We start from the raw sequence: 14,317 nt of genomic DNA, 5'->3' as shown, positions 1-14,317 counted from the left end.
CACTTTATCATCCATGTACATTTCCATACATCCATGTGTTCACACCCCAGATAGATGTCTGTATTGAAGTGTTTTACTTTATTTAGATACCATTTCATCCAACTCTTGTTATAATCTATCTTCAGCATGCACTTATCTTTATCACGTGAAATAAATGAAAAATGTCTGCATTATCAAAGCGTAGGATTGGGAATGGAATGCAGGCCATAGTCAGTTTCTTGTAGTACAAAACATCAGAATTATATATGACTAATGTTTACTTAGATTTTATAACACTCCATGTAACTCATAAATAGTACTAAACCTTACAAGATTTATACTTAAGCCAAAATGGTCTACTTAAATTTTATAACACTCCATGTAACTCATAAATAGTACTAAACCTAACAAGATTTATACTTAAGCCAAAATGGTCTTCTTAAATTTTATAACACTCCATGTAACTCATAAATACTACATAAACCTAACAAGACTTATGCTTAAGCATTAGATTTATACTTTAGCTGAAATGGTCTACTTAGATTTTATAACCTGCCATGTAACTCAAATACTACAGAATGGTCTATTTAGATTCTGCTAAATCTAACAAGATTTATACTTAAGCCAAAATGGTCTTCTTAGATTTTATAACTCCATTAATTCATAAATAGCACTAAACCTAACAATATGTTTATTTGTGCCAAAGGTCTAGTTAGATTTTATAACACTTCATACAACTTGTGTTTATAACAAACATAATAATATTTATACATAATCCAATAATGAAGACTTCAATATTGTTATAACACTTCATTTGCTCAAGAACTGTACCAAGCCTAACAAGATTTATACTTATGCCAGAAATGGTCTATTAGATTTTGTAACATTCCATACAACTTGTGTTTATAACAAACATAATAATATTTATACATAATCCAATAATGAAGACTTCAATATTGTTATAACACTTCATTTGCTCAAGAACTGTACCAAGCCTAACAAGATTTATACTTATGCCAGAAATGGTCAGTTAGATTTTATAACATTCCATACAACTTGTGAATGTTACCAAACACAGCAATATTTATAATTAAGCCAAGAATGGCTTTCCATGATTTTGTATCTACCCATGCAAATTGTGAACTTTACTAAAACTTACAATAATATTTATACTTTAACTAACAATTGTCTACATAGATGCTATAACACTCCATTAACTCAGAAACTGCACCAAACTTAATATCATTTATACATAAGCCAAAATAATTTCCTTAGATTTTATAACTCTTTATATAACTTGTGAATATGTATCAGATCTAACAAGATATAAGCAAAGTCAACAGTGGCTACTTGGATCTTGCAGTATTCTAAACCCTAACCCAATAGCTTGTGGATTGTACAAACATAACTAGATTTATGCTTTAACCAACAATGAATGGTCTGCATAGATTTTATAATTCTCCATATAACTCATGACTGATGCAAAACCAAAGAAGATTTATTAAGCCAACAACAGTCAACATAGATGTTATATCACTCCATGCAACATTATGAATCTTACCAAACCTAGCAAGATTTTTTTACTTAAGCAAACAATGGTCTATTTAAGATATTAATACACTCCATGTAAATTATGAATTTCACTCAACCATTCAAGACTGATATTTACACCAACAATGGTCTACTTAAGATTTTAATACACTCCATATAAATCATGAATTTCACTCGGCCATTCAAAACTGATATTTACACCAACAATGGTCTATTTAAGATTTTAATACACTCCATATAATTCATGAATTTCACTCAACCAAACAAGACTGATATTTACGCCAACAATGGTCTACTTAAGATTTTAATACACTCCATATAAATCATGAATTTCACTCGGCCATTCAAGAATGATATTTAAACCAAAAATGGTCTGCTCAGCTCTCTTAACTAACAGTATGACTCATGAATCGTACCAATCTCAGCAAAGTTATTCACTAATGCATATATACATAACGATAATAATAATAATGACTTTATTTAAAGAAGTTCATTTGGTCAACTGACCAATCTTCCATGAGGCCTTCTACAATGACATTTGTGATATGGTAAATCATTGATGTACAGCAGAAAGACTAATGATCCAAGAACTGATCTTTGTGGAACACATGACCATATCAGTTTCTTATCTGAAAGCTTATTTAAAATACACACTTGTTGTTGACTGCTTACAATATAGGATCGAAACCAAGTTAAGCTTTCATGGTTAACTTGATATATGCTGAGCTTTTCCAGCAGGATTTTGTGATTTACAAGGTCAAAAGCCTTTGAAAGGTTAAGAAACACTGTGCCTACAAGGTTGTCTTGATCTATTGCTGTTAACAATTATCTGCCATTCTAGTTAGTGTGGTCTGGCATGAATGTCCTTCATGGATGCCTTATTGTCATGAATGTAGCAAACTAAATGATTTCAGGTAGTGTCTAAATTCATTACAGACATGTCTTTCTAAAATTCTTGAAAGTGATGATTAAACTGATGTAGGTCTGTAGTTATTCAATTATCAGAAAGATTGCCCTTCTTATGTATTGGAGTTACTTTTGCCAGTTTTAGCTTGTTTGGAAAAATACCTGTGGAAATACTTAGATTGAACATATACATAAGTGAAGGTGCAATCACTTGAGATGAGAGTTTTAGGAATTTAGCACTTACATTATCTAGACCTGTTCATGTTCTGACATCAAGTTGGTCTAATTCATTTAAAATTAATTCAAGGCTTATTTTAGGGATTTTGAAACACTCTTCTTTGCTAAGTTTTGAAGAAATACATTCATTTAATTCATCAATGGAGAATCTTCTAGGAGTTGTGAAATCCACATGTTTTTCATTTATATTCACAAAGTAATCATTGAGTGCATTTGCAATATAAAGAGGTTCTTGCTTGATATCACAATTTGCATCACTAATACATGTAAATGATAGGTTATTGACAGATTTGCCTCTCAAGTCATTGAAGGTTTTCGAGAGTTTTCTATGATTCTATCTGATATTTCAGTGGAATAATAAGTTTTTTTTTGCTTTTTGCTTAAGCCACTGATTTTGAGAGAATTCTGAGTTTTGATGGTTTTGAGATGAATGATATGGAGTATCTGAATTAATATTTTCACTATCAATTTATGAACCGTGATATTCCTCCAAAATTTCTTCTATACATTGTCCTAAATTGATGACTATCAACTGTTTCTTTAGGAGATTTTTCAATGACTCTTTGGCACATTCAACAGTTATGTCAGTAGCAGTTACTAAATTATCTTCACTTTCATTGATGGAAGAACTTAATGGGATTGTACCAGAGGTAATTTCATGGACATCATCACTGAATAGGGTATCATCAGTTTTCTTTCTGTCATCACAGGGAGAATTACATTTAGCAGATCTTACACGATGTTTTGAAGTTTCTGGAAAAATGCGTTTGGTTTTTTAACCTTTGGCCCCATCTTCATTACCATTTTCCTAAGACTGCACATATGAGTGGAACATTTTGCAGCATTTTGCCTTATGCCCATATTGTAGACAGTCATGACACTGTATTCTACTTGTGTGTCTGCATAATTGCACATTATGCCTTCATTCAAAACAGTAGAAACATCTTGATTTCTGATGATGGTTAGAACAGTTTGCATGGTCCCAATTATGTTTGTGATCAATGTTTCTATGCCTTTTAGAGGCATCATTGCTGTCCTTTAGTATTGGGAAAACCTCATTTACTGCATTGAGAAAGTGGGACAGACCCTTCTTATTTAGATGAATTTTGTCTTTTGCCATTAAGTGTTCCAGAACTAATCCAGACTTGGTCACAAATCCATGTTCAATGTCAATCATTTTGTGATTCCACTCCTGACATAGATGTTTTTAAAAAAAGCATTCAACTCAGAATGTCTGTCAATTGTTGGGCATGCAATGCTTAAAAAGACAGAGCAGTTAGGATTTTCCAGGTATATGTTGTTTAGGATGTTATAAATATTGGTTTCAATCTGGTCAATATGAACATTGTTATTTACATCATTGCCACCAACATTGATTATAATGGTGTCATAATGAGAAAGGTTAATTTTTCTCATGGCCTCAAATATATTCCCAGTTTCTGCCCCAGGTAAACACTTAACTTGAACCCAAGGTTTCAGACCTCTTTCATTTACATATTTAATAACAGTCTCCAATTATGAGACTGTGTTTTTGGGAATTATCCTGGTCTTTGATGTTTTCTTCTGTCTTTGGTAGAATCCAGTGTATTATGAAAACTAAAGCTGTTATGCCTGAGATATGAAGACCCTTTTTGCTATTTGTGACATTGTGGTAGAGTTTTCCACTTTAGTTTGAGGGACTGTAGGGATTTTCCCTATATTCTGGGTGGGTTTGGAATTATTATTTTCTCTCGGCATTTTGTTCTATTTTCAGAAGCCAGCTTATTTCACTGATGTGTTTTTGTGACTCTTCTTTGAGAGTCATGACATTTTCTGTTTTGATATTTATAACATCTTCCTCACTGCTGCTAAAATGTCAGGATGCATGCTGTTTGAAGTAGCATAGCCATATTTCAGCTTCATAACTCATTGCATTCAAACTACAGACTGCACCTACACCATTCATCCATAAAATTAACTGTTTTGGATGACTTTGATTCTGCACTGCAATTTCGTACTTTGTACAAGGTTTGAACTTTAAAGAAAAACATCTTCCCATGTTTTCCTCACTAGTTATCCTGCTTATTTAAAAGAGCCTTTTATATGCTAGTTATTATTAAAATAGCATTAAATACCCTTTTTTGACATATAATTGTTGGGAGTTGTGTTATATAAGATACAGCTTGGCCTTAATTCAGATATGCACCTCTCATAAGACTGCTATCTATACTTAGTCCTTTTCACTTCTGGATTTTTAAGGTAAATGGGAAATAAAAGTTAACCAATTTTTTCATATATTTTTTAAAATATTTTATGATTCATTTATTGCACTTTCAGACATTATTGTTGTCTACTCATGCAGAATTCATGTTCCCTATTTTATCAAATCAATTGCTAAATTTAGTTTACATTGGATTCTTGCACAGTTGGAAGCAGCCACTTTCACATATCAAGCAATATCTGTTTTAGTACATGAAAGGAGGTACATCATCAATCTCTCCTTTTACTTTGTTACAAATGCACACAACCTTATACTAGTCCTGCTTTCAGAAATACTTAATAACTGTAGAGCAGAACAATTATCAGATTAGGGTACTTGCAAAGATATGTTTAATCTCATCTTTTGCAAAAATCCATTATTAGAGTAAGAAAAAATTAATGATATACATTATTTTTTATTGGTGCACGCAATAAAGTCTATCAGCTGCTTGCTTTAGTTTCATGAGTTACATTCATAAATGGGATCTATGTTTTTGGTGCACACAATAAGTCCATTACCATAGTAATTGCTGGTTGTTTTATTTTGACAGCATTTCATGACTTGTATTGAGAGTTATAAATGGGATCTATATTTTTGGTGCACACAGTAAGTCCATTACCTTAGTAATTGCTGGTTGTTTTATTTTAACAGCGTTTCATGACTTATATTGAGTGTTATAAATGGGATCTGTACTTTTGGTGCACACAATAAAGTCCATTACCATAGTAATTGCTGATTGTTTTATTTTCACAGCATTTCATGACTTGTATTGAGAGTTATAAAAGGGATCTATATTTTTGGTGCACACAATAAAGTCCATTACCGTAGTAATTGCAGGTTGTTTTATTTTCACAGCGTTTCATGACTTGTATTGAGTGTTATAAATTGGATCTGTATTTTTGGTGCACACAATAAAGTCCATTACCATAGTAATTGCTGGTTGTTTTATTTCCAGTGTTTCATGACTTGTATTGAGTGTTATAAATGGGATCTGAACTTCTGGTGCACACAATAAACTCCATTACCATAGTAATTGCTGGTTGTTTTATTTTCACAGCATTTCATGACTTGTATTGAGTGTTATAGATATCAGTTATTGGTGCACACAATGAAGTCCATCAGTAATTGCTGTTTGCTTTATTTTCACAGAGTAATGTGTCAGAGGTACAGAGCCAGAGGACCCAGCTCATGAATAAAGATTTCATCATGGCAGTGAGGTCAGTCTGGGTAGTGTTGTCATCACCTGACTTCTTAAAAGGCACTCAAATGTCCATCATCCTGCTATGGGTGTGGCAATGGAATAGCAATGTTGTATTTCTTTTAATACCCTCATTTCATCCATCAGCACCCATCTAAGCCCATCCCAACTGTAATCCAAGTATTACTCACATATTGGCATCAAACCCTGCATTGTAAGTACATCAAGGAATGTATAGTAAGTCATATATGCAGAGTTCAGGAAAACAGTTCTTGTCCTGACTCGGTACAAAATGGCTGTCCCAAGAAAACTTTACTACTTATTTGACCCTGGGCCATGTAGATGCAGATTCAAACCGTGATAATATGTGCATTTTCTACACTTAACAAAATTGTTAAAAGGAATATTTTAATTCAAAATTATATTTATATCCTTTTCTTTTCTATTTGTTTCTTACTCCAGGTTTATGCTGAAGTACAGTCATTTGAAACTCAATGTCGATACATCTATCCGTTGTGTTTATATACTGCTGCACATGTTATCATTCCAACTGGATAAATGGCAGGATGAAAATATTGCCTCATCTGATGTTCTGGCAGAGGTCAGGAAAGTCATGTTTTCATGGGATGTTAGGGCAAAAAGAAAAATCTCTTACACTTCACTGCTGCCAATCTTTACACTTCTAGAGCATGAGGCTATTCCCAAAGAAGAAAACCAATATGTGGCAGCTTGGATTCTATGCAATCTTACTACTGTGAATGGTTAGTAAATGTAATCACTTCTCACCTAATAGCTAGTTTTAATTTTATTGCATGTCTTTTCTGTTTGGAGTGAATCACATGATGGCATTGTCCGCATTTCATTCCAGCCATTAACATTTGCTTATTCAAGCCATAGCTTTCAAATCGGGAGAAATATGGCCAACATTTTAGATATATATCATCATCAGACTGTGTGTCTTGTATCTGTTGGGTCATTAGCAACCAAGGTCACTGCAAGGGAAAATGTCACTGTGACCCATTTTCTTGTACAAACTGTAACTTTATTTTGGTATAAATCAAGACAAATATAGGTAGTGTGTCATGTACCACAGCTGTTTCCTACTTCAGTCTTGTGGACACTCTTTTACCTGATTAATGTCCAGACAGCAATTTTTTAACCACAGAAGCTATTTCTTGGAAACTTAAATATTTCATCAGGACCAGAAAATGTGATTTGTACCAGAAACTCCCTATGTTCAGGTCAAAGTCATGGCAATGGAAATATAACCATTTGACAGATTCCTTGTCAAGGCTCCAATTTTTGAACCACTGAAGAATTTTTCATTAAACTTGACCAAAATATGTCATCAGTAGATGGTGTGTTGTATACTAGTCATGTCCCTACCTAAAGGTCAGGGTTGCTGCACAGAAAAATGTAACTGACCTGTTTGATGCATGGACTGCAGCTACTGAACCAAAGAAGATGCTTGCATGATATTTCATTTAGATAGACATTATAACTCTATGGTAAGGTTGCAGCCATATTGATCAAAAGATCCATTTACACTATTATAAGCAAGTACATATGGTAATTTAATGTGACAGTCATATGGTAATTTAATGTGACGTCCTAATTTGTAAAATAAATGTTCTTTCTATATATTCTGTAACAACTGGATATGATCTGTTATATTTTGGGAATTCGCCTTTAGATTCTTTTTGTATGTATACTGATATGAAAAATGAAATGAAACCTTGAAAATCAAGTTTTGCCTATTTTTAATTAATTGTTGATATTTATGTGTGTGTGTGATTTGGATTTTTAATGTAGCTTTAGCAGTTTTTCAGTCTATTGCTACGATATCTGTTGTTAGGCAGTTTCTAGTGAAGTCTAGCACTGGGGCATCATGCCACAGATATAGCATGATGTCCCACCCAAGCACATTATCCTGACACAAGGCCGACCAGTCCTAACACTAACCTCATAATGCTGAGTACCTTTGTAAGTCTTTGTAATGACTTGGCTGGATTTGAACCTGCAACCTGCTGCATCCGAGGCATATGCTCTAATGACTAGGCCACTGGAGTGGTACTGTTATTTGATGAAGATTAGCAACATAAATGTCAGAGAAACTGAACTAGTTATTTCAGTTCCTGCAAAGTATGGTCATTTTATAATAAGAGGTGCTGTGATAACTCAATCTTCATCAGTGGATATCTTATTTTATATTTGCATTTTCTTTGTAGCTGAAGTATACTGTGACATGCTTCGCAGAGAAGATGGAGAGGAAATCATCAGGAGGGTGTACAGTTCCCTTGGTGAAGACCAGGAGGAAACCAAAAACCTGCTAGCTGATATCATGCTTAATATGAAGAAGTTTTTTATGGTCTAATCTGTAAGAACAATTTCAGACTTTTCTCCAGTAGTGGGATCACATACAATTATGATTTTACATAACATGAATTTTATACCAATGTATATTGATGTGGAATATATTCTTCAAACAACTACAGCTCTGAATGAGAACTCAGGTTTTTATAATCTTGCTTTTAATTTTGACATTTTAACTCGTTTTGAGAGAACACTTTAAAGAGGTCTCTCAAGGCTGTTTCATATTTTATAACAAAGCTAATTTGTGTTTTAGAAATCAGGTCTTATATGACAGTTTATGTATTGCATCTCCAGGATTTATTCTTTTTTCAATCCTCTTTCCAGGGAGAGAATATTTTAAGTATTTTAAACATTGTTTCAACTGTTGTTATATAAAACAATATTTCAAGCATTTTTTAATTATTTATTTACTTTTTAGTATGGGTATGGCATTTTAGATTTGTTTTATTTAATTTCCACTTATACTCTATGTAAAAGGCCACTGTTGGCAGATAATCATTTATGACGAATTCTCCAGTCAGCATTTTGTTAAATCTCTTGACTTTTTACATAGTCTCCAGCATTTTACATGTATATAACAGTTGGTCTCCGATGTAGTGGTTTGTATCTTTAGTGAAAGAAGAGCTTGTGTGATGGCCTGTTGCTGTGCATTTAGCATCCATCCATCCATTTGCATAAATTGGTTATCACTTCTTCTGATGAACTACCTTGAACAATGTCATGAAACTTGGCACACAGTTCATTCAGAAGTCTATTTGTCCAAAAATAATAATTACAAATTTAACCAAACTTCGCATGCACGTATAATGAGTTTCTGTGACAAGCTCAGTGATCTTAAATCCATTTGCAGGTCTGAGATCAGAGGCCGTTACTGAGAAATTAGTACTGTACTTTAACAGGAAATTTTGTGAACATATTAGCTTGAATATGTAAAAAATAATTTTGTTTCCAAATTTGTTAGACTGAAGTTTATCATGAATATTGAAGATGGTTTCAATAATATGCAGTTTAAAGGCCATGAAATGTCATGAAAAACAGACTTATGGTTTTACTGTAAAATTATCTGATATTACAAAGTCATATTAAATTATTTAAAATTAGGGACATTTTTGCAATTTGTAAAAAAAAACTTTTTCAGGGTTGTATTTAGGATGCATTATCATGAAAATCTCGAGAAAAAAAATACATTTCCTGCAAAATTTTGAATTCTATGCAGGCAAAGTCATGCAAAAAAAGAATTGTGCACATTATTTCATGAAGAATATGCTATTTTTATATGTATTTTGTATGTAAAAATCCCAGTTGTCACTTTGTTGTCCTTGTGTAGTTGTGAATCACATCCCATATTTCCTGTGTCACATACACAATTCTGATTTGTTACTAATAAGGGACAAGAGATCATGTTTGATGCTGAGACTAGGTTGGTGGGACAATGCTTTAAATGGCAATATGAGATAAAATTCACTTTTTCATTATTTTTGTGTAATACTTCTAATAACTGTCAATGATAATATTAATGTCAGTAGGCACAGTGACAGTGAATATACAAATCCTCAGGCTACTCACATATCAACCGATGCTAGTCAGGACTTGACTAAAGATGGCAGCACTGAAATTGAGGGCCCATCCAACATTAATAAAAAATATGCTTTTTCAATTCAGACTGGGAAAAAAGTAACCATGACTGGAAATAAATGAAACAGTGAGATAGTTTTTTGCCAAGAAATTTCCACCACACTTGGAAATACTAATTTCAGGACATCAACCCTTGACAGACATGATTCAGGATTTGAAACTGTATGTAATGTTAAAACTACATGCATAACAACTATCATGTGACACACAGTAAATATGTGACAGTTTTTTAAGATATAAGAATGGACAGCGGAGTGATACAATTTGCATTGCATGGTTTGATTCTTTAAACGTAAGTGTATAGAAAAATACTATTAGAAAACAAGATTTTGGTTTAAGTTTTAAGTGTTACGAATTAATAAAAAGAACACCCATATTTAGTGTTATACCATAATGTACAGTACACGTTATGTGCATTAGGTGTTATACTGTAATATACAGAACATGATATGTATTAGGTGTTACAGTGTAATATACAGAACAAAAGTATTGGGTGTTATACCATAATATAAAGTAAACATGCCATGTACAGATCACATTATATGCATTAAATATTATATTATAATGCAAGATACAGAAAACATGATATCCATGCAGTGCTGTACTGTAATATACAGATCACATTATATGCATTAAGTGTTTAGCAATAATATACATAACACACATGTATTTTGTGTTATACTGTAATATACAGAACACATGTATCTTGTGTTATACTGTAATATACAGAACACATGATGTGCATTAAACGTTGTACTGTAATAAACAGAACACATGTGCATTAAGTGTTGTACTGTAATAAACAGATTACATGATGTACATTTAACACACTTAACATTCTATTGCTCTGTTTAAATCTTTATTTTATTTTTTACACCATGCTAGTAGGCCCCTCCCACTTATCACTAGATTGGCCCCTACCCTTATTTAGATTCAATGGGACAAGTGCACACATTTAATAAATCCTAGATGCAACCCTGCTGTTTTTTAATTGCAAAATGTTTTTCTTTTACAACACAATTATTTTGCTATCATACAAAATCATTTTCTGATGATATTAATTTTTGTTTTGCTTCCTCCACAATGGTTTGCCATAGTGTTGCATGTTTGATGTAAGTAGTTAGTTATTGGCCATGATTTTAAAACCTCACCACAGGTCAAAGTTTTTGTCATTTGCTCCATGTACAAGATAAAGTCTGGCCAGGATTTTCCAAATAAAAAAAACGAGTACCATATTCAGAGGAAAAGATACCATCATTAATGTCTGGACATTTAGAAACAAACATCTCTCCATTCAGATCATTTATATTGTAATGAAAAATATTTTTCCTGAATATCTTGTCTGGAACATTAATGTTTCTTTTGCCAGGTTTGTGTATCAATGCACCAGGCAAGTTCGATACTAGTCAGAGTTGGACTAGGTAAGCTAGGTTGCATCTTGTCAATAAAGAACATTACATAACAAAGTTTTAGTGTTTTCTTAAGCAATAAAAGCTTCTCTTTGTATTTTCTTGTCTTGGTTTTTTCTTGCGGTCATCAGACTGTAATCTGTATATGTAAATGTACTGCCATTGGAGGTAAATGTATATAGTACCCGAATATCCTTTGTCACCAATCCCAAATGATAAACTTGCTTTTGTTTCTGCAAACTCTAGGCAAGTTTATGAACCATGGTACCGTATATATTGTGTTGGAGAATTGGTTTGAATGTGCACAAAGTATTACTGAAATCAGTTCTAGTCCAGCCAGTCTGTCATTATTAGAAATTTATCTGTAACCAAGACCTTCCTTTAGATTAGTGCGCAAATTGGGACTAAAATTACACAGGATTGGTATTTAAGACATTTTTATAAATGTATGTTTGTTGATATATATGTTTTATGTATGTTTATATACAAATGAAGTCCCCAATCACTGCTTTATTACTTGAATGTTTGGCTCCAAATTGTTATACAAATGAAGTCCCCAGTCACTGCACTAGCACTTGAAATCAAAGGAACAAAATGTTACATGCTCCAGGGACTCACAACCCAACTCTTTATTACCAATGGAAGAGATTTTTGAAGTTGAAATTTGGTATTGTGAAAAAGGGATGTTTTTTGGTTCCTCATTCTTATTCCAGACTCAAAATGTCACTTTCATCAGCATAAAATCGTAACCCTTCTGCACATCTTAGTCCGTTTGTAACAGTTTATTTTTTAAAATAAACCTACATGAAATCAAGTGGTATCAAAATTATCTCCTAATATGAGTTGTCATTTCTTTTTTAAATGGGGAAAAATGGATAAAGTGAAAACGTATTTAAATAAAAGTAATATCTTTACATTTTTTACTGCCTATAGAATATACCAGTATAAGTTTTATTCTTCAGTTACAGACAGAATGGAGCAAAGTGGTTTACACTGATGTACGCCGTTGATTCATTAGTGTTCTCAGTCAGCACAGGCTACACTTTCACTGCAATTTTTCATTACATCTTAGATCCGCTCAAGTAGCCTAGTAGTTAGAGCATCTGCCTCGGATGCAGGATGTTAGATTCAAAACCCAGTCGAGTCACACCAAAGACTTATAAAAATGGTACTAACAGCTGCCTGGCTAGGTGCTCATCATTAAGAGGTTCATGTTAGGACTGGTCGGCCTGGTGTCAGGATAATGTGACTGGGTGGAACATCATGCTACATGTTTGCGGCATGATGCCTCAGTGCTATACATAACTACAAAACTGCTACAGTGCAGACATCATAGCAATATGACTGAATTTCTTTTAATCACACGCACATAAGTTTCATCAGGTGCCTCTAGCTGAATCAACTTTATTAAAACTTAATGATGCCATAAAACTTCTAGGCACCCAAGATCCTGTAATTTTAATTGTAATAGTGTAGATGAAAAGTATCTGTTGTTGACATGCAGCAAAAATCAAATTGTAAAGAGAACTATGTCTGGTTGTAAAGAGAACTATGTCTGATATTGAAGGATACAAATTTGCAAATGGTTCTCATAGACTACTTGGTGTTCTGGTAGATAATAACCTATCATGGACTGAACATATCAAACATGTCAGTAAAAAAGTAAAGTTTATGTCTTCTCAGTAGGATAAGACATTTTTTTCCCTGAATGGCACAGAAGACTATTTTATAACAGTTACATACAACCCTATTTAGACTACAGTATGGGGTAATTCAAATGATAAAAACAGCAAAGCTGGCACATCTTCAAAAAGAACATTTGGGCTAATATAAGTCCAGAAAGAAAGCAAGGAAGTTTAACTGGTAAGTTAAATATATTACCTATTAAAGACCAAATCCATTGAGAAAAGCCAAATTAATGTACAGGATAACCAATAATAGTGCTCCTGAATATTTACAATCATTATTCTTTATATGCTACCTGGTAATACTCCCCACCGGCAATCCATGTCTAACAAACAGTATAAAATTACCAAACCAAATAAGGGATTCTTCAAAAAAAGTTTCCAATACTCTGGAACTTTGCTATCGAATAGTATTCCAGTTGACATTAGAAATGCCCACTCTATTTCCTTCTTCCAAACCCATTATATCTAGTGGCTTCAGAGATGAAGCTAAAATAAATAAATTCCTTTGTATGAGTGCCTCAAGGTAGATTAGTTCTTCAGCTAATTGTGTTACTCTCTCTAAATAAAGCCATTGTTATTATTTCAGTCACTATTATCTGAACTGCCACACCCCCCCCCCTTTATGTCTCTGGTTCTTAATACTGTAGAAGCTATAGAAAATGGCAAAATAAAGTAAACTTTTAATAAATAAATCTAAGAAAAATTACTATTTAACTAATATTAAAGAATCAAACATTCTAGTTCCTTGTGGCAGTATCTAAATCCATAGGCCAATCCATCTAAAAAGCACTCCAATCCTACTGTTAAGTTAAAATGAGTGTTGAATCTACAATACATGATATAGCTGACATGTTTAACAAATTCTGTACCAATATAGAAAGTATATATATTCTCACAGTGAACAAAATGGTTGTATTCCTGACTTGAACCCATCCTTACTATTGTAAAAACTTCCTGATGATATTGTGAGTGAAAGTGACATTCTCTACTCTTAACAAAATCAGCACAAAAACATCACGTGGTACAGATGATGTGGGGCCAAAGGTCCTACAGCTATCAGCACCAGTTATAGCATGGTCTGTTGTTACTTGATTAACCTCAG

At 33.1% G+C, this 14,317-nt stretch overlaps 1 protein-coding gene across 2 annotated transcripts in view; it reads left to right on the top strand.

The window, feature by feature from the left end:
* LOC149805807 (protein zer-1 homolog) overlaps positions 1-11,624 on the top strand; it is an 86,637-nt gene extending 75,013 nt beyond the window's left edge. For both annotated transcript variants that reach the window (XM_089950508.1, XM_089950507.1), the window contains 3 exons: positions 6,062-6,129; positions 6,573-6,871; positions 8,339-11,624. In XM_089950508.1, coding sequence (XP_089806634.1) covers positions 6,062-6,129; positions 6,573-6,871; positions 8,339-8,484 — 513 coding nt within the window. In that variant the 3' untranslated portion in view covers positions 8,485-11,624. The remainder of the gene's footprint in view (positions 1-6,061; positions 6,130-6,572; positions 6,872-8,338) is intronic.
* The last annotated feature ends 2,693 nt before the right edge of the window (positions 11,625-14,317 follow it).

Source organism: Sinohyriopsis cumingii, chromosome 2 (assembly GCF_028554795.1).
Source record: "Sinohyriopsis cumingii isolate HCF-2022 chromosome 2, ASM2855479v2, whole genome shotgun sequence".
Lineage (NCBI taxonomy): Eukaryota > Metazoa > Mollusca > Bivalvia > Unionida > Unionidae > Sinohyriopsis > Sinohyriopsis cumingii.
Note: the sequence above shows the minus strand (reverse complement) of the source record. Positions and strands in the feature narration are given on the sequence as shown.